The sequence below is a fragment of the Balaenoptera physalus genome (genome assembly GCF_965194825.1).
Source record: "Balaenoptera physalus genome assembly, chromosome: 13".
NCBI classification, from domain to species: Eukaryota; Metazoa; Chordata; class Mammalia; order Artiodactyla; family Balaenopteridae; genus Balaenoptera; species Balaenoptera physalus.
The window spans coordinates 100,041,797-100,063,322 of NC_138892.1; the positions used below are offsets into that span (position 1 = coordinate 100,041,797).

Consider the following 21,526-nt stretch of genomic DNA (forward strand, 5'->3'; position numbering starts at 1 on the left):
TAATAGGCTGCAGTAATCTCAGCACAATCAGTCATCCCAATGTTGGGGCAATAAGTGGGGTTCAATGCATTACCCTTCACTGAGCACACTGAAAGATTTCTAGAAGGCTGATATGCAAGTCTAATAACTCTGGAGCAAACACATCTACAAAATCTTTCCAAGTGTCTCCTGGATGCAGTAGTTACTCCATTAAGAATCAACGTGAAGAATGAATATATCCTATCCAAACAGTATCTACAAGATGTATTAACAAAAAACTGTAGCTTGAGACAAGGTATTCAGCTGAGAATCTCTAAAATGTGATCCTCCCAATAAACTAGTCTGGTTTTCCTTTTGAAGTAAATTGGTATCACAATAACAAAGCGGAATTTTAAGCGGATTAAATAATGGACGTCGGATCTTTTCTTTCAAGCGTTCGTACTTTGCTGCATCTAAATCAAACAAAGCACTATCATGGGAAATGCTTAAGGAACTTGGTGATGGGAAAGAACTATGACATCACCGTTTTTGAATCACCTCTCAGGAGAATCCCACTCACTCTCTTCAATTCTGCTTCCTCTCAATCCCACAATCGCATGCACACAGGAAGGCTGGGAATGCTTTCCCATGGGAGGACGTTGTCAGGGGAGGGAAAGAGCATTACCAGTGAGGTCAGAGGGCACTAGGTACTTCCTCTTGTCCAGATCAGGCACCCTGGCCTTGGGAGCCTTCTCCACGATCACCTGGGAGGAGAAGTAGAGAGTGGGGATAAAAACTGCAGAATCCAACCTAGCATTTTCCCCTCTACATCCTACAGTTGCCCTATCTGAAGTGAGTTTGTCTAGGGCCAATAAAGCTTTTCCACTGCTTATTCCCCCTTACCCCTTACAAAATGTATGGGGAAATGGACTTTCGTAATAAGGTTATAGTTTTATTACTGCAATAACAAGAGGATGAGGAGGGCATGTTATGAAAAGTGAAGATTTTAAAACCTTGATTTTAATTACGAATTACCTGTAAGGTATACTATAGGATATATACTTTCTGGTGTTTAGTTAAAGTACCAAGAAGATTGTCTGAATTTTCTCAGATGGTCCTGAGTACCTATTAGTTTTATTCTTTCTTATAAATGCTATTTATTAAAGGTACAGATAATGTGGTTCAAATTTTATACTTTGTCAAAATTTTTGAGAACGACTGCAAAAAACATATTCAAGACACTATTAACTGAAAAAAAGTAAGTATTAAAACAGTTCTTATATTCTTTAATATGATGTCAGTACAATAACTAACTCATTAATCAATACTGATTATCTGTTAGGATTTTAAGAGATTTTCAATGTCTACATTAAATATTTCTATAATATTTCAAGTTTTAGAAAGATCATATATGTCTGTAACGAAAAGAAAAAAAGATATGTAAAATTTAAAGACTCTTTATACATGAAGATTTATAAAATAGAAAATATCTTATAAATAAATTTTTAATATTAATTTAAATATACTTAAATGTAAATATTATATAAATATATTTACTATTTATATATTATATGTGATATAATATATAATTTAATTTAATTTAGAAATATTTAAAATCTATTGTAAAACCATCAGCTTTAGATTTTTAGTTTAGAAAACAATCACTCTAGGTAGAAGATATAGGAAGTACAGAAAATTTAAAGAAACAGAAATACACACTGGACAAGTATCCTTAGTAGCTGTGTGACCTTCAACAGGTCACTTAACCTCTCTGAGAGCTTCAGCATTCCGACAAGTAAAAGGAAGACGACAACTTTCAAACACACCTTTTACAGAGGCGTGGAACTGAGACAATGAACTTGAATAATCCATAGAATTTTATGTGAAAAGGTTTTGTAAAGTATAAAGATCTAAACATAAGGATTGATTTGGAGAAATCTGAAGCTTTTAAATTTAAGGGGAGAGAATAACAAGTGAAAAACCTACTTATTTTTGCACAGAAAAAGAATCCTGCACCTGGAAGACCAGAAGGACGTGATCACACTTAACAATAAAAATAAATCCAGTTGCAAAATAAATGAGTCACAGGTACAGAATGTATAGTGTGAGGAATATAATAATAACTAAGTAATATGGTGACATACCATAACTAACTAGACTTATCACGGTGATCATTTTGAAATGCATAGAAAAAATCACTATGCTGTGTAACAGGAATTAACACACTGTTGTAGGTCAATTACACTTTGAGAGTAAATCCTAAGAGTTCTCATCACAAAAAAAAAATTCTTTTTCTACTTCTTTAATTTTGTATCTGTGTATGAGATCATGGATATTCACTCAACTTACTGTGATCATCATTCCATGAGGTATGTAAGTCAAATCATTATGCTGTACACTTTAAACTTATACAGTGCCATGTGGCAATTATATCTCCATAAAACCGGAAGAAAAATAAATAAATAAAAATCAAAACTGCAGCAATGATATGTGAGTCAGAAATTAAAAGAAAAAGTAGGAAGAGACCAGTGATGGCCCAACAATGAGGATGGTCAGGAGGCCGCGGGCGCATAAAATCAAAGGGAAGGAGGCTGCCTTGTGTCACGCAGGAACTCTGAGACGACGTGGCAGCTCCAGCCCGGATTAGTAAGACATGGAAACCACGTGAAGGGAGCAGAAAAAGACAGCGACAAAGCCCAGTGCAATTGTGACATCGGGAGGAGAGGGTGGGATGTGGAGGAACAGGAGGGGAGGAGGAATCATTAAGGCCTTCGTTTACCAGAAAATATTCACGTTCCCAGGAACCCTTCGCTTAACAGTGGGCCCTGGGCCTAGATGCTTTGCCTGTTTGGGTCTCAGTTTTCCTCCTCTGTGAAATGTGACTAATACTCCATAGGGCTGCTCATGAATTTCAAAAAACAGGCAATCTCTTCCTAACAGTTTCCTGCTATGTTGCAAGTTTTCAATACACTGTAGCTAGAAAAGGTAACTTCAAAATCCCAAGAAACTCTGTCTCAAGGCCCAAGCACGCCTATTCTTTTGGGCGGCAGCTACAGAGGTGCTCAGGCTACACTCAAGTCACGTAAGCAGTCAGGGTACGTGACTGCTTTAATTACACCAATGGTCTAGGGGGAAAGGGCTTTAGCAATCATTTAGTCTAACCCTCTTTTCCGTAAACACAACACTTGAGCACAGCAAGATTCAGGGTTCTGCCCAGAACATGCACCAAATCTTAGGATTCAGAGGGTAGAGATCCCTTTGCATCACAACTAGAAAGAAGGCCACAGGCTGAGCACCTAAGGAGCAGCTAGAGGCTGACCACTGGTTAAAACCTAACTGGAGGAATCATGAGATCTAAGGGAGAGTCAGAATGGCTTACAAACTATCACAGAAGTAAAACATTTAACACCAAACAATGAGCAGAACAAAAATAGGGGGGATTAGCTGAACTATTCTGGGTGAATGCATGTAAATGACTGAAATGGAAAAGACTGTTTTGAGGAAATGTATGAGAATTTTAACTAGATTTAGGAACAGGTACAATTCTGAGTCTGTGACTTATATGGAGCTACTGGAACAGAGCCTCATACTTAGCGTTCTGAATACACGGTAGTCATTTTGCTGACTGGGATGCCGTTCTGGCATCCTACTACCATCTGCAAACTCTTGAAGGCAGCAACAGTGGACTTCTGTATTTCCAATACCTAACAGTGCGAGGAACACACCGCACACTTAAATAATTCTGTTGAACAGAATTGCATTAGAGATTGAGAAACAATACGACATGGAGGGCCCAACAGCCAGGGTCAGAATCCCAGCTCTGCCACACAGCAGCCCTGTGAAACCCTTCAGGAAGTTACTTCAGTTCTCTGTGCTTCAGATCCTGCATCTGCAGAATGGGATTATAACGGTGTGAGGACTAAGTGAATGAATATAGACGGGGCACTGAGAATACTCCCAGCTACATGGTAAGTTATCAATCAAAGTCAGTTGTCCCTTTCAAATATTATTATAAGAGAGTAGGATGGGTATCACCAAGATTTGGGGGAAACTTTTAAAGCAGTCATGCAAGGTCCATAGACCAAGAAATCAATTTGTCACGAATCCGTCAGTGGGTAATAGGGCTAGCTCTCCTTTTTAGCTGAAAACCCTTTTGTACGTAATTCCTGGGGAATGGAACAGCTCTAGTATCTCCTCTACCCTTATAGGAAAAGGACTGCAAGGGATGTATACGGCCCAGGTCGCTTCTGGCAGCTGTAAGAACATCAGAGTTAGATGAGGTTTGGAAAGGAATTACCTCTCACCATCAGATAATGGCAATTCCTTTACCTGCAAATTATCTGTAATATTTATCCGAATGTCCCTGCCCGAAGATAAAGAGCACAGTCTTAGGGTCTCTAGTCCCCCATCGCCAAAGCTCAGCGACTGTTCCCTCCACCACACTTTAAAGCCTTCTGTCTTCCCATCCGGCTGCGTAGCCCACAGTAGAGAAAAACCAGGCAGGAGGCGGGGGAGGGGGGAGGGGGAGAGGGAGAAAAGCGCCCGGATGCGGAAAGATGCCTTACTATTTCTTCCCTGTACCTCCTCACTGCCTGCACTAGTTTTACATTACATACGCCAGAGTCCAAAAACCCGAGAGAAAAAAGGTCTCAGTCCTTCCTCATTGTGTCCAGGTACAATGTGTTCAGGATAAATACCGGAGGAAGGCTGGGTGCAGCCCCACACGCCCCGGGGCCAACAATGATGAGGCAACCCGGCCGCTGCGCGGAGAACGTGACCTTGTTTTCTGGGCCAGGCCTGTCTTGGGGCGCCCCCATCCCCCCACCCCCGCTTCCTAACCCTCAGAGACAAAAATAAAGGATCCACTGGCTTCCGAACATTTCCCTCCCAAACCCAAGGCTCTAAGGGCCAAAGTCAACTTGATTAACGCAGACCCACCTAAGGAGAAAACTGATGGGAGCAAATCCACCGCATCTGTTATTCCCAGAACAATTCCCATGCAGCCTTAAAGGCAGCAAATGAGTAGTCCCAACCTAATCATTCTCGCACAAAAAGGCCCACATTTTGAGTACATCCCAGCTCACACATCCTCTGAATACTGCTGAGTCACTCAAACGTAGGCTCTGCGCTAGAACTGCGGTCAGCTCCAAAGACGGGGCCCTGGGGGTACGGCTTTTAAAGGGTCCGCACTGCGAACGTTCCTTCCACTGGCTCTCTCCGCAGTGAAGGGCATCCAGGTTAAATACTTTTCGGGGCCACCCTTCCGTGCCTCTGGCAGCCATCACGACTCCGCCGCCCCCCCCCCTCATTCCCCTCCTCCCCCTCCACACTCACAGGGACCCGGTCCGGATATTTCTTCCGGATCTTTTCTCCTTCCTTTTTCCGATACTCAAAGGGATGGTCCTCCTTATACTGGAACTTCATGATGGACCGCAGGGTTTCTAAGATCCCCGGACGGGGCCTGCCTCCCTCGCGGACGAAGGCGTCTCTCCCGTCTTGATTCCCTCGGAACAAATCGCAATGTGTCTCAGACCCGCTTCAGGAAGGCCAGCCCCCGTCGCAACGCGGCTCCGCAGAGCTTTCAGAAGGGGTCTCGGGGCCCCCGGTCCAGAGGCACGGGAGGGCCAGGTAAAGAACTGCCGGAGGCTTTTCCCGAGACCCGGGGGCACAAAAACAACACTGCGGCGCGTTGGTCCTGTGACGTCACGAAGCCCCGCCCCCGGCCCGCCCCCCGCGACCCGTGGTCCGCGGGATGGGGGTGGGCGGGAACTCTGTCCGTTTCACTGTTTTCTCCTTCCATCTAAACTTTCCCTGAATAGAATTCACTGGGAACATGAGCAATTTTCACCTCTTATTTTATGGTGACTGTGACATTAAAGGTGTTTTTCAAACAAAAAAATGTTCTAAAAATGTTTTCTTCCCCCTCCTTCGCAGTTTCTTGGTTGAGCCCCAAAACAAATACAGATGGCGAAAATCCAGCTCTTTTCAGCCTGTTGGGATCTGGAGTCGGGGAAGAGATGGGATGGGGGTCCTGGCATTCCTTTGGCCCATGCAGAGGTGCCCCGTGCTTGCCTTTCGCCCTTCGCTCGTTGGATTGAACTCGCCCGGCGCCTTCGGTGCTGGGCTGGCTGCCTCCGACCGTGACCCCTCCTTCACCACGTTGGCGTCATGTTGTTTAGGTCTTGGCCGCAGGCTGCTCCTAGAGCAGCGGCACAAACAGAGCATGACTAAGGGATCTGAAGAGACGTATAAGGTGAAGGGCAAGAGGTGTAATCAAGGTCCAGAGAAGTGATGTCAGTCCCGACCACGAAGGGCTTCACACACGTTCAGATATAGAAATGATTTACTTTCTCTTCTTAACCCAGAAGTCGGATCTGTCTTCGGAAAAGAAAATATCAAGCGATTCAGGTGATTAACTCAGTAGTCCTCAAACATTTTTTGTTTTTCCTAAGGCAAAAATTCACCGAGAAGAGTACTCCTCTCCTAACCTGAATACAAAGTGCCACCTGAAGGGCTGGTGGCAGACCGGAGGGTGGACCTGGTGCCAGTGTCGCCTCCCTCTGGCCCTCCCCTTTCCCTGCTAAGAATCCGAGGACAAAGGCCTTTCCAACCACTACTAACGACAGTGATTCCAGGGACCTGTAGGGGAGGAGCAGCAGAAACTGTAAGATAAAAAGGAGTGAAGAAAAGATGAAGAATGAAGGGCTGCTTTGCCCTAAACAAAGCCCGGAAGTTCTGAAAAATGTATGAGACAACAGTGGCCCCAGTCACCTGTCTACTTTCAGCAAGGTCTCCTTATCTCTGATTTCAAAAACAAACCCACAAAAGAAAAGAAACTAAGTTTCATTATTGAAACAAGGAAAATGAATTGCATAGCCTTTGATGCTCATTATTTTTCTCTCTGGCATTTTTCAATCCTTCTCATGTATGAAAATCCAGGAATTCTTTTATCACATTGTATGTTTATAATGTTCAGTCCTTATTCTCAAACTGAACATTTTAGCTCATTTGAGCTTTGACCCAAATATAGCTAAATCTCTCAAAGGAGTACTTTAAAACCAATTGAGAAAAGTAATTACGATGGAGATTAATATTTTTTAAGAGTGTTGTTTTCCCATCAGATCTACTGGAAACAATCATAGCTAGTTTAAAGCTGATTTTAACTTTTATTTTAAAAATACCTAACCACAGTGGCAATGTATATATGAAATATAATTTGGAGATGAAATTTCAGTTACTCTTTCTGCCTTAAGGCTTCTCTAAATGCTAATACTTTATCTTAGACTACCCAATCCTTCAACTCCCACAGCTTGCTCTCTACCTTTATTTGTAGCAGAACACTTAAAATATTATATGGGAGGTAATTTTATAAATTAAAACATTCATTCAGATAAAAATATTTCCAAATCCCCCTTTTAACCAAAGGCAATATTGAAAATTTCACATTTCAGGAACTTTCATTCATTGCTGATGAGAATGAAAAACGGTACAGCCCCTTTGGAAGATGGTTGGTCGTTTCGTAGAAAACTAAACATACGCTTACAATAAAATATAGCAATCAACCCCTTAGTGTAGGGGGAGCAGAATTTGCCACCCTAAAAATATCTCTGGTATATTAATTATTTTAAGCTGGTTGTTTTCTAAGAAACAGCACACATGGGGAAAACTCTGAAAACCAAGGAGTTACCCTTTTGTAAGTGACATTTGTGTTTGTAAGGAAAATGTCCTTTATAAGGGTGTCTCCCTTGTTGCCCCTGGAAGAGGACTGTGGCCAAATCTCTAGAAACTCTTATCAACAGAGAAGTCAAGGACTTAAATCTGCAAAATAACCTTACCCTTGTTTACTGTGTTTTTCCTGGTAACTTCCCATAACTGACTCTCCCCACCTTCAAACATCCATCCTCTTTTGTCCTTAGCTGAGGAAGGTATTTAAGGTAAGGGCTTCGGACATTTTGGTGAGTTAGTTACTCTGTTCTCCTGGGTCTCTCCTGTGTATATGTGTTATTAAACTTTCGTTTGGTTTTCTCCTGTTAATGTGTCTCATGTCGATCTAATTCTTAGACCAGCCAGAAGAACCAAGAAGGGCAGAGGGAAATTTCTTCCTCCCCGCCATTAGCATTTAGCCAAAGAAGTTGAAAACTTCTGTCTACATAAAAACCTGCACACAGGTGTTTATAGCAGCTTTATTCATAATTGCCAAAACTTGGAAGCAATCAAGATGTCCAGAACCTCCTTGAAAAACTAAATCTAGAACTACTGTATGATCCAGCAATCCCACTCCTGGGCATGTATCTGGAAAAAAACATAATTTGAAACGATACATGTACCCCAATGTTCACTGCAGCACTATTTACAAGAGCTAAGACATGGAAGCAACCTAAATGTCCATTGACAGAGGAGTGAATAAGGAAGATGTGGTACATATACACAATGGAATATTACACAGCCATAAAAAAGAATGAAATAATGTCATTTGCAGCAATGGATGGACCTAGAGATTGTCATACTGAGTGAAGTAAGTCAGACAGAGAAAGACAAATATCATATGATATCGCTTATATGTGGAATCTAAAAAAAATGGTATGAATGAACTTATTTACAAAATAGAAATAGAGTCACAGATGTAGAAAACAAACTTATGGTTACCAGGGAGTATGGGGGTGGGGGATAAATTAGGAAATTGGGATTGACATATACCCACTACTTTATATAAAATAGATAACGAATAAGGACTTACTGTATAGCACAGGGAACTTTACTCAGTACTCTGTAATAACCTATATGGGAAAAGAATCTAAAAAAGAGTGGATATATGTACATGTATAACTGATTCACTTTGTTGTATACCTGAAACTAACACGTTATAAATCAACTATACTGCAATATAAATTATTTTAAAAAAAAGAAAAAGAAAAAGATGTCCTGAACCAAGTAGGAATTACCCTAGGTTGGAAGGGTAATTCCAACCTAGATGGAAGGAATGTTAAAGAATTTGTGGACATGTTTTAAAACCACCATTATTACTCAAATCCATTCTTAGTCTTTAATTTTTATCTTTATCGTTTCTAGGAGATAGAGAAAGAAAAAGCTCACTGATACCAGAATAACTATAATAAAACCATATTTCATTGTATCATTTCTCTTCTTAATATCTTTCAGTGGTCAGAGATTCTGTGTAGTCTTTGGAAAAAGTTCAAATTCCTTAGTAGAGAAATGGAATACTTAGGATCTGGTTGATATTTTTCTCGCTAGCCTCATATATTGCCATTTCCTATTTTGCTCTCTCTGTTCCGGGCATACTAAGTCACTTAAATTACCTCTTTCTCTAATATTGCCCTTGTTTCTGGCCATTGGATATTCTCAAAGCCTCTTCCTGTGAAAACATTTTCTCCTATTTTTTTTTTTCTGTCTGATTCCTATAAATCATTCAGGATTTAGTACAGGCATCACTTTCTCCAGGAAACCTTTTTGATTTCATTTACCTGGATCCTTTTGTATCCTTTCAACCGGCCTCCAAAGCATTGTGTGCTTGTCATTGTCACAACGCATTTTGTAATGATGTATTGTACATTAGATAATATTATGCCTATTACTTCTCATTGGGTTTTTGGGGGGGGGAGGGGCGGGGGATATGCACGGTTTTAGAGGGACTTTCTCGTCCCACTGATACCACGTAATTCTTCTAGTAGAATCCACCAATCAGAGACCCTCACTGCCTTGACCATTTATAAGGCCAAGTAACGTTACACAAGACTAATCAGAATCTATCCTTAGAACTTCTCATTTGTGAACTAAGAGAAGTGAGCCTCTACTTTGGAGATGAACTTTGATGATGTAAGATCACAGGTTTACAGGAGCCATTGTTTCAGTCTCCTGCAGTCCAAATGTACCAGTTCAACATAAAAGAAGGGGTAAATTTCCCCCTCTACCCTTCATGAGTTCTTGGGCTGGACTAATAAAAAATTGACACAAGGTTGATGAACAGGAGAAAAAGAAACAAATTTTAATTAGTGTACACAAAAATCTCAGAAATGAGATCTGAGAAATGGGCAAAGCAGTCATCTTTTATACTTTTTAGACAAGGAAACAGCACATTTGTGAGAAACTGACAGGGCAAAGAAACAGGTTTGGGGTACTCAATGAAGAATCTAAACAGAGTTTGGGCTTGCAGTGGTAAATTAAAGAAGTAACAAGCTTTGCTTACACAAGTTTTTTGTCCCTGAATCTCCCATATCTGGCAATAAAAGTGTCCTTCTACCTTAGATGCAGGGAGTGCACCTTTCACATGGGAGACTTATTTCCTGCTTTCAAGTAGACAGAGAGGAGGGTCAGTGTCCCTCTTGCATCAGCTGTTTCTGAAGTAACTTTAATTCAAAATAATCAATATGCCATTGAGGCATATTTTGGGATGGCCTGTTCTGGGTTCCAACAAGAGATAGAGAAGATGATATTCAGAGAGGCAAGATATATAGGTAGGGATAGAGACAGATAAAGAGTTAGAGGCAATTCTAATGGCATTTAAGTCCTTAGTTTCAGGTAGTCTCTCGCAGTTGCTTCTGTGTCACTTGATGGCATATTATGTGTATTTATATTCTCAGTACTTTGGATACAAAGTAAAGACTCAAAAAATGTGCAGTATGTGAGAGTGAAAAGAGTAAAGGGTAGACTTCTGATTTAAGATGGTAGATTGAAAAGGATATATTTATCTTTGCTGTCTCTTGAAATTCCACTAAAACAGGGGTCTCCATACCCCGGGCCACGGACCAGTACCGGTCCACGGCCTGTTAGGAACTGGCCACACAGCAAGAGGTGAGCAGCGGGGGAGGGGTGAAGCTTCATGCGCCACTCCCCATCACTTGCGTTACTGCCTGAACCATAGCCCCTCACCCCCCGTCCATGGAAAAATTGTCTTCCACAAAACCAGTCCCTGGTGCCAAAAAGGTTGCAGACCGCTGCTGTAAGCAACTGTGTCATGGGTTGAAATACATCCCCCCCAAAAATGTTAAAGTCCTAACCCCAGTATCTGTGAATGTGACTTTGGAAATAGGGTCTTTGCAGATGATCAAGTTAAGATGAGGCCATTAGGGTAGATGTTAATCCAATAGGACTGGTGTCCTCCTAAAAAGGAGGAAATTGGGACACAGAGACAGACATGCATAAAGGAAAGAAGATGTGAAGACACTGGAAGAATGCAATCTGCAAGTCAAAGAATGCTGAAGGTTACCAGAAGCTAGGAGAGAGCCAGGAAACAGAGCCTCCCTCACCACGTTCAAAAGGAACCAACCCTGCTCATACCTTGATTTCAGACTTCTAGCCTCCAGAACTGAGAGAATAAATTTCTGTTGTCTAAACCATCCAATTTGTAGTCCTTGTGGCAGCCTGTGATATTGTGATTTATAAAAAGAAATATATATTTGGTCTTCACCCCATCCCTGACACAGAGCTCTGAAAACTCTTGGAATTTCCTAAGTGTTGAGAGCAATAAACATGTCTTTTGTTACATTAATGAGTGACTTCTGGAATGACCCTAGGTAACCTAAGGATAGGGGCTGGTCACCAGAGGAACCAACCATGTGATTGGAGAGTTGGAACATTCAGTTCCCCCCAACCCCCACCTCCAGGGAGGAGAAAAGGGCTGGAAATTGAGTTCAATCACCAATAGTCAATGACATAATCCAGCTTGCCAAAGTGATGGAGCCTCCATTAATATCCAAAAAGACAGGGTTCTGAGACCTTCAGGTGGATGAATACATGGAGGTGCCAGATGAGTGGCTCACTGGAGAAGAGCACGGAAGCTCCGTGCCCCTTCCCACGTACCCTGCCCTATGCACCTCATCCATAAGTAAACTGTTTTGTCTACTTATGGAAGAGTTCTGTGAGTCGCTGGAGCAAATTAATCAAACGAGAAGAGGAGGTCACTGGAACCTCTGAACTATAGTCTATCAGTCAGAATCCCACGTGACAACCTGGACTTGTGATTGGCATCTGAAATGGTGTGTGTGTGTTGGTGGGGGAGGGTAGTCCTGTAAGACTGAGTCCTTAACTGTGGGATCTGGGGAGATAGTGTCAGAATTCAGTTGAATTGTAGGATATCCAGCTGGTGTACGAGAATTGCTTGGTGTGGGGAAAAAACCCACACATGGGAACTGGCATCAGAATCCTTCAGCTCTAGACATACAGATGGCCAAAAAGCACATGAAATGATGCTCAACATCACTAATTATTAGAGAAATGCAAATCAAAACTACAGTGAAGTATCACCTTATACCAGTCAGAATGGCCATCATCAAAAATCTACAAACAATAAATGCTGGAGAGGGTGTGGAGAAAGGGGAACCCTCCTACACTGTTGGTGGGAATGTAAGTTAGTACAGCCTCTATGGAGAACAGTATGGAGGTTCCTTAAAAAACGGAAAGTAGAACTACCGTATGACCCAGCGATCCCACTCCTAGGTATATACCATAATTCAAAAAGACATATGAACCCCAATGTTCATTGCAGCACTATTTACAATAGCCAGGACATGGAAGCAACCTAAATGTCTGTCAACAGAGGAACAGATAAAGAAAATGTGGTACATATATATACAATGGAATATTACTCAGCAATAAAAAAGAACAAAATAATGCCATTTGCAGCAACATGGATGGACCTAGAGATTGTCATACTGAGTGAAGTAAGTCAGACACAGAAAGACAAATATCATGATATCACTTATATGTGGAATCTAAAAAAAAAAAGGGGTACAAATGAACTTATTTACAAAACAGAAGTAGAGTCATGGATGTAGAAAACAAACTTATGGTTACCAAGGGATGGGGGGGAGGGATAAATTGGGAGGTTGGAGTTGACACATACACACTACTATATATAAAATAGATAAATAATAATAACCTGCTGTATAGCACAGGGAACTCTACTGAATACTCTGTAATGGCCTACATGGGGAAAGAATCTTAAAAAAAAAATAAAGAGTGGATATATGTATATGTATAACTGATTCACTTTGCTGTACACCTGAAACAAACACATCACTGTAAATCAACTATACTCCAACAAAAATTTAAAAAAAGAATCCTTCAGCTCTAGAAAACAAGTACAGACTGTAAAGGAGAAAAAGGGAATCAAAAACTCACAAGGTCAAAAAGAAGAAAACAGAAAACAATATTGGTGTCTAAAAAGAAGACTGACAAATAATAAACGACAGAGGAGATCTGAAAAAGGCAGTCCAAACCTGGTGCTAGGGAAAATCTGAAGTAGTCCATTATTCTTTACAGAACTTAGAAAGGCTCAGCCATCTTTACCTCCAGATTATCTCCCCATCCCTGTAGAGACTGGAGATTTATTTTTGCATGATTAACAAGGTCTATGGACTGGGAAAGCTAGGGGGGAAAGTGGGCTTAGTAGAAGACGGCTACTGAAAACAGGAAGGTTAGGTGAGAACTTACATACTGACCCTTGAACCCCCAACCTTCTTCCTCCTTCTGTTCCCAGAATTCTAGCAGCCCAGCTGGGTTTTTGCACACATCCAGAAATTTCAAATGAGCTTTTTAGTGCCTTGTTCTTAAGTATGATCAGGCAGCAAGGACTCAAGGATTTCAAAAAAAGATCTAATATGAAGTAAACAATTAGTGAAAAATAACTTGGAGAAAATAAGAAAGACTATTTGGGGAGATAAAAATACCAAAAAAAATTATCCTTAATATCTTTGGAGAAACAAAAGAAGATATTGCATCCATGAAACAAAAATAGCTACAACCAAAGAGTATTCATATAAAAAAATCTTAAAAATTAAAAGTAAGAGAAGGAAAACATTCAATAGAAGTATTAGAAGAAAGTTAATGAAATTTCCTAGAAAGTAAAGCAATAAAACAGAAAGATGGAAAAGGAGGCCAGGGGAATTAGAAGTCCAACATTCAAATACTAGGAATCTCAGAGAGGGAGATTTCAGAAAATGAGGGAGGGAGGTCAGATTTTATTTAAAGCTAGTTATGCCTACACAATCCTAAGGGGATTTATTTTCTTCCTAGAATTTTATGCAAAGCTAAACTATTACTTAAGTATGAGGGTAGCACAAGACATTTCATAGACATTGAAGCTCTTCAAAAATTCACTTCTTACGTACCTTTTTCCAGGAGCAGCCCCCAAATGAGGAAGTAAACCAAGAAAGGAAAAGACATGGGATATAGAAGACAGGATTTAACACGAGAGAGATGAAGATAATCTTCAAGATAGTAAAAGTAATTGATAGTTATTAATGTATACACGCTTTATATATAGTATGAATATATGTATTAACCTCCATAATCCTCATGCAATAATGTAATGTATGTGTACTCATTTGATGATCATTTTACAGCCTAAGAAATGGAAGCGTAAAACAGTTAAGTCACTACAGAAAGATTGGACAAAGAGAAAGGGAAAGAGCCAGAATTTTAACCCAGAAAGACTGGTTTCAGGAACTTAATCCTTAATAGTCATTTCTCCTGCTTCCCATTATACTCAGCTAATCAAAATTATGATATAACTATATTTAGAAAATAGGGGGGCACAAGAAATGTTCAGATGTGTCGTGATCGCAATGGTAGGGATGGTGGAGAAAAAGGGCCATATTTTCATCTTCCATAATGGCAAGTCAATAGATAATGGTCCAAACTGAAAATAAAAATCAAGAATAGAAACATATGACAAGGACCTACTATATAGCACAGAGAACTGTATTCAATATCTTGTAATAACATATAATGGAAAAGAATGTGAAAAAAAAGATATATATATATATACACACACACATATATATATATATAACTGAATCACTTTGCTGTACACCTGAAACTAACACAACATTGTACATCAACTATACTTCAAAAAAAAGAGAAAAGGAATAGAAACATATGTACAGTATTTGAAGAAATGCAGATTTTAAAAAGTCAGCTAAAAAGTAGGGATTCTATGTGCATGTATGCGTGTGGTGGGAAGGCACTCCTTTTCTTCACAAGCCTTGTAGAGCTATTTGACTTTGTAATCTGTATGAAGGTGTGCATTTGATTAAAAGGAATAAAAATTAAATGAAAAAAATAAGAGCAAAATGTTTTTCAGTTTGGTGTTTGAAGTCTGAGGAAGTTGAGTGTAAAGCCAGCTCAGGCACTCAGCTCTCCACCAGTTACATCACTTGCCTGCAACTCAGCCTCCAAAGCTGACAAAAGGGAGCACATAGTTTGGAGGATGAGATAGGGCACTGAAGGCATTCAAATGGTTATGATTACTTACCAATTGTTTGACTCCTGATGAACTTTTGTCCCCTTTGAATTGGATTTACATTTATCTACTTTGATATTTCCTGAGTTTGGATTTATACTCTTTTGGGGGAGAGGGAGAAGAGGGTACTCAATTCTACCACCCATAGTAATTAGAATTTACATGGGAAGGAAGAGCAGGTGCTAAGTCTAGTGCAAGAGGGTTGTACAAGACAGATCCTATGTAGGCAAGTTTGATATTCAAATTGGGACCCAAGAAAGTCCAGACACTAAGAACACTGATATCATTTGTGAAACAAAGACAGTAATTACCAAAGGGCCACATAAACACTTAGGATGAGTCCTACCAGGAAGCTGAAACACAGTGAAGAGGCTTTAAATTTAGTCTGCCTTATTCCATAACTTTGCCTATAACTAAGCTCTTATGGAAGGAATTGGAGTGTTGTCTTTGGGGTAGCTGAAGAGCCACAATGGTGTCCCTGTCCTCTACATCTCACTTCTCTTATTCATCCTCTAGTGACAACTGAAACATCTTACAAGTTACATGATCTCTTTTCCCTATTCAAAAACTTTCAATAGCTTTCATACAAGGCAGGATAAAGACCGAACTGCTTAAGCTCATATTGTAAGCAGCTCCTCTGCCTCTTTTCTTTTGTCCATCCCTGTTTTCTTTAGACCTTAATCATAAAGATGAGATCACTAGGCAACATTTAACTTAGCTCCTGATTTCTGCTTTACTAAACATACACAACACCTTACCTAACCTGTTGATTCCTTTCCCGGATTAGAAGGAATAAGAATGAAGAATTAAGTAGTTAAAGAATGACTGACCTTCTACCCCTAGCTTTCCCTTAGTAAATTTGCAGATGGACCTCACATGTAGAGGCAGAGCACGTGGGCAAGAGAACATCCAATTGCAGGTGGGCCACATGAGCAAGACGGCGTCCCAAGATAGATCAGGAGAAGTCAGCAGGTTTGCACCCAGTGGAAAGATGACGAAGAATCTGACCTTCTGCCTTAATGATTAACTGAGATTGTTTTCCCTTTAAAAATCGTCATGGCTGAGCAGAATCTTCAGAGTTGGTCTCTGGACATAAGTCCACCATCTCCCCATATTGCCGGTTTTTCTGAGTAAGGTAACCTTTCTTCTCTACTGAAGCTTGCCCCTCAATTCGTTATTGGCTCTTGAGCAGCGAGTGGCCAAACCTGCATTTGGTTACAATATTTAATGCCTCCCATAAACAGATGTCAACCTATCTTTTCAGATCCATTCCTTTTCTATCACTCTTGGAATTTTTAACATTCTCCATGACTCACGTTCTCATCTTTCTCATCTTTGCTCATAGACAGAAAATGCACTTATAATGTCTATTTGACATTTAAAGTTCTATGATCCTGCAGGTTTCAACTCAAACACGACCACTTTCATGACACCCTTTCCAAACTCTACAGTTATGAGGAATTCTGAGGTGGGAAATAGCGCAATTCTGGCTTAGCTGAGGTGGAGGTGCCAACAGCACGACACTGGCCAACATTATTCAGACACAGCTTGTAAAATATTTTCCACAGCTGAATGCTCAATATATCTTGGACAATCCATAAATCACTGAATTTTTTTTCCCAGTCAGCCTGTTCAAGGGCGGACTTCCTATCCTGGCTTCTTTATTGCCTTCCAGACAATCTGCTTAACAAATGGAAAGAAAACAAAACTCACTGTTCCCAGACTTGGCAGTTTTTCTCCCCTGCTTCTTATATTTGTTACATAAATTCCATTTTTGCTTTATATCCATGCTCTCATATACAAGTACACTCCTAATGTGTTAACTAATCAGACCGTCTAATAAAGGTCTCATCAGCCAGACCCGTAAGGCCAACTCAACCAGATTCTATGCTCTAGCTCTTGACCTAGACTTGGATCAGAAACAAGCCACTACAAGGTATCTTGTACTGTTCTATTTGCCTCCAAACCTCAGACAAAACCAGTCATCACAGCCCAATCAATCTTCTCTCAGACCCATCTTCCTGCAGAAAGGAGTGCCTTTATTATCCTTGTGTAAACTAATCCAGGCCCATCTTCCAGGTGTCTCACAGATTAGGGACTTCATGCTCTCAGAGTCTTTTCCTCTTGCTATGTAGATATTAACACTTCCTCTCAGATACTGGACATAGCCCTGATTGTAAGAATTTCAGTTTTGGCAAGTAAAAAATGATGTTTTAAAATGTGGAGTTTTTTTTTCACTAGTGTCCTCACTGCCAGAAAACCCAAATTAAGCTGTAGAGAATGAATAGTGCAGCTTCACAGCCAGGCTTCAGAAGGTTTATATCAATCCATATTTGTGTCATTCAGACTGAGAAAGAGGTGGCAGAGATTCTCCACTGCTTAAAATTAGAGGAAAGACCAAGAGAACAATGGTGTAAAGGTTATATTTCCTAACCATTTTGTTATTCGTTTTTGCAATCTGAGCACAGCTCAGAGCTCTGCTGAAAAGAAGAAATGATTATCATTCATTTCATCACCACCACTTCCCGCCCAGTCTCCCATTCATTTTCAGGCTCTCATCAGTTTTGACTAGGATTTTTAATATATGCTCCTGGCTGGAAGCAAGACCTGCCTTCTTCACACTTCAGCTAAGACCTCAGACATTTTCATCAGTGTCTTTCTAAAACATTGACCCCATGGATCTCTCCTGCTAAAAAACTTTCGTGGCTGTCTTCAAGTGCAGCGTCTGAATTACTTAGCGCCAGGCTTAACAATGTGATAGTTTTCTCCTTCAAATTATGCTCTCCTTTCTTTTTAGAATATATAATGCATACTAATGTATACTAAAGGGAAGAAACTAATAGAAAGTGAACAATTAAAAAATAAGCAAGAGGAAGAAGGAGGAGGGAGAGTTATCTCATTTATACCCATATCTATAAATATACATTTTAACTTGATGGCTTCCAAACTCATATCCTCCTGTCCAGACCCCAGAGTCCCAAATTGGCAAATCCCAATAATCTCTGGACCATTCTCAGGGGCTTATTTTACAAACACTGCAAAGTATCAAGATCCAATATGGAATTTCTTTTTCTTTTTTTACAGATTGAGGCTTTCCTCATTCAATCTCGAGGAAAATGATTTTTCTCGTTGGCACACCTGAACCTTCCTGGCTGCTTTCGTGTATTAGACCTCATTTCAGACTAACCTGGTTTATATTTTGCCACAAAATGCCTTTCCCCCATTTTAGAAATCCCTGAATTTAATTCCCCCCTAAATCAGGTCTCTGCTAGCCTTCCCCATCCTCATAAACAGCTATGCCTTCCGCATGTTGGCTCGGGTCATTGATCTAGGAATCATTTTCCCTTACTACATTTCCCTACCCAATCCATCAGCAAGTCCTGGTGATCCTATTTCCCAATGTCTCTTTCAGACTGCAGCACTGCCCAGGGATGTAGGCTTTGGGGAGAAATCAGCGTCACTGAACCAACGCTTGAAGTTTGACGGATGGGTATGAGGAAAGTTAAAAGGAGTTAAACAAAACTGAGACCAATGGTGAAAGTGACCGAGCTGATGGACAGATGTCTTCGGCTGAGTAGATAAAGAAGGGAAGCCAAGTGGCTGCTGGTTGCTTGTGACGTAATGCTAAGGTGACTTCTCTGTGGCTAAGGAGAGGGCAAGGGGGAGGGGAAAGTGGGGCGGAGAGATCTCTTTAGAATAAGATCCTTACAGGCAGGATTTCTTTCAAGATCTTGTTATACCCAAGGACGTTTTAACTTCTTTAAGACTGTAGTATTTTGAAGAATGAAAGGGCCTAGAATATTTCATGGAATATGTAACAATGAAGAGATTCATTTGGCAGTGGCCAAACAAGGCCCCCTCGGGTGCTATTAACAATTCATGTATTAACAATTTCCAGAGGCAATGTCTTAAGTGACTCAGAATAAATTCAGATCACCAGCAGGTTATACTCGCTTAGAACATTTTCCCTCCTGGCTGAGTGAACATCCCAAGAAAGTATTTAATGAGGTGGTGCCATCCCCGGGTCTGTATTGCTCCCTGAGGAATGGACCTATTTGCCTAATAAACAAATTTTCTCAAATATTTCTTACCTCTACACAGGATATATCAAGAGGAATCACATGTCTTCAGCTGTTTACCTCAATCAACAAATATTTATTGATGAAATAAAGCTACATCAGGTGTGACTTGGCAATGACATAGCAGGCTGGGTTGCCAAAGGGAAAATCAGAACATAATTTTCAGTAGTCATAGCAGGCAGGTGAAAATGAGTTCTCAAGAATAAGAGTAACAAATACATGTGCATAATAATTTACAAATCTTGTCACATTTACATATAGCTTATTTGATCTTCACAACAATCCTTGGAAGAGTTATATCTCCTAATTTATGGATGAGAAAACTGTGCCTGAGAGAGTTCAATGACTTTTCTAAGGTCACTGGCAAGCAGTATTTCCCCCAATACACTTCACGTCCTAAATTTTCCAATAACAGTACATTTTAGAGGTAGTATGTTATGTGGACAGCTTAGCACTACACAGTATGATCGTGCCCTGGGAAGTATCTCACCCAGTTAGTGCTCCAAAAACCAGAGAGGTACGCAGATGGGCTCCAACAGGAGGATGCATTTCTACCATGGCTCCACTAGGTGGCAGTGAAGGCCACCACTAGAAGCAAGTGTTTGTCACTACTGTAGAGACACTTGGTCAAAGCAGGAAAGAGGAAAGAAGCAAAGCGACACTATTCTTTCAGAGTTAGAAAAGTGTGCGTGTGTATATGCTAGCGTGCTTCCGTGTGTGCGCGTATGTTTGCAGGGCAGAGGAACTAAAAAATGAATAGAACTGTTACTGCATTCCATGCAGTTTCCCTTACTGCTGGTGGGTAGAACCAGAGTGAAAGAAAGACCTTGATATTTGGCACTTCAGTACTCTGCTGTGTCCTCTAAGCCCAGGCCTGCAATCCCACCCCTGGATTCTGGATGTCCAGTGAGGCATTACATGACGTACAAAATTATCATTGTCATTTAGCATAAAAGTGAATGCTCTCTCGAGAGGAAGCATGTGTGAATTCAGTGCATGAACGTCTCTGGCTGTGCCTGCAGGCTGGTCTTTCTCTACAAGTGTACATAATCTATTTGCTGGTAGAGAAACCAGCAACTTGCAGCATCCTATGGGGAAAGGAACTCAATAGCTGAAGGAATCCAAAATCCCTTTGATGCTTTCCTGTTCAGTAGTAATCAGCATTGCTACAGGTTAATTGCAAATTGTGGCCACTGGATAAAGAAGAGTTCTCGACTAGAGCATGCCATAGCAGAAAATATGTGTGTCTGGGTTGGAATCCACATTTGCCACTGAATGTTGTTTAGATGGCCATCCTAAGCCTTCTGAAAGTTAGGGGGAAAACAATGTTCCATTTGTCTGTGAATCTCTACCAACCCTGGGGAAACCCCCAACCCATTGATCAAACCAGAGTTCCCATCAATTAGAACGGTGTTCTATTCGAGGAGACTCCTTTGCCATTGGGGGCAGCTGCTTTTCTTCTGGCACTGGGGGTAGATCAGGTGCTTTCTGGCCACACCTGGAAACAGTGAAGCGAGTCATGTGAAGAGCTTCTTCATACCCTGGGAGGGTGTCCAGGGAGGACGGCAGCGGGCTCAGGGAGCTGGGGGAGTGAGCCACGGCCAGGATTCTTCGAGCCGCAGGGCCAAACACTGACTGCAGGGCTGGAGAGGAAAGAAGGACGGGAGCTCAAGTAAACGCGACGTCCACAGAAATCAGAGACTTACGGCACACTCAGTCCCCTTGCATTTTAAACAAGTGTCCAAATCCGTTGTCACTCTTGGTCACAGATATTAGGAAAATCCTGTGAAGCTTGTTCAGAAACCAGCTTCACTCTTTGCTAGGAGATCCCGTCTTCTCTGGCTTCCTCAAATTCTAAAGTGGGCTCCCATATCTCACAACCCTGCCCTTTCCCCTTTATGGATTTGGAACCCTTTATACCAACACACTGAAGTTGCAGACTCCTTAGAAATAGTTGTTTCTGCCTATTTATCTTTTCCCCAAAATGACAGTGAGAAAAGAAAAGCAGGATAGGTGAACAACGTGCTATAGCGTTCCCTCTTTTCAAAATAAATATCACAGGGTATTACCACCTGCTGTTCTGCCTTGTATTCACTCTCCAATTTTAGGAAAGAATATAATCCAAAGAAGAGAACAGAGGGAAATAAAGGAAAGTGTTTTATGATCATCCAGTGTTGGGTTTAATATCTAATGGTTTAAGACCTGGTGAATAAAGAAAGTACACACGACT

At 40.8% G+C, this 21,526-nt stretch overlaps 3 protein-coding genes across 5 annotated transcripts in view; 1 reads left to right on the forward strand and 2 right to left on the reverse strand.

The window, feature by feature from the left end:
* GABARAPL1 (GABA type A receptor associated protein like 1) overlaps positions 1-5,424 on the reverse strand; it is an 8,460-nt gene extending 3,036 nt beyond the window's left edge. Inside the window, exons 1-2 of the mRNA XM_082421148.1 lie at positions 5,293-5,424; positions 644-722 (exon numbers count right to left, since the gene is read on the reverse strand). Coding sequence (XP_082277274.1) covers positions 644-722; positions 5,293-5,382 — 169 coding nt within the window. The 5' untranslated portion in view covers positions 5,383-5,424. The remainder of the gene's footprint in view (positions 1-643; positions 723-5,292) is intronic.
* Positions 1-21,526, forward strand: part of CLEC12A (C-type lectin domain family 12 member A) — a 340,991-nt gene that overhangs the window by 182,673 nt on the left and 136,792 nt on the right. The window lies entirely within an intron of this gene.
* Positions 1-21,526, reverse strand: part of TMEM52B (transmembrane protein 52B) — a 30,369-nt gene that overhangs the window by 3,036 nt on the left and 5,807 nt on the right. For 2 of the 3 annotated variants that reach the window (XM_082421145.1, XM_082421147.1), the window contains one exon: positions 5,293-20,939. In XM_082421145.1, the coding sequence (XP_082277271.1) occupies positions 20,695-20,939 (245 nt within the window). In that variant the 3' untranslated portion in view covers positions 5,293-20,694. The remainder of the gene's footprint in view (positions 1-5,292; positions 20,940-21,526) is intronic. The other variant, XM_082421146.1, reaches the window with a different exon arrangement.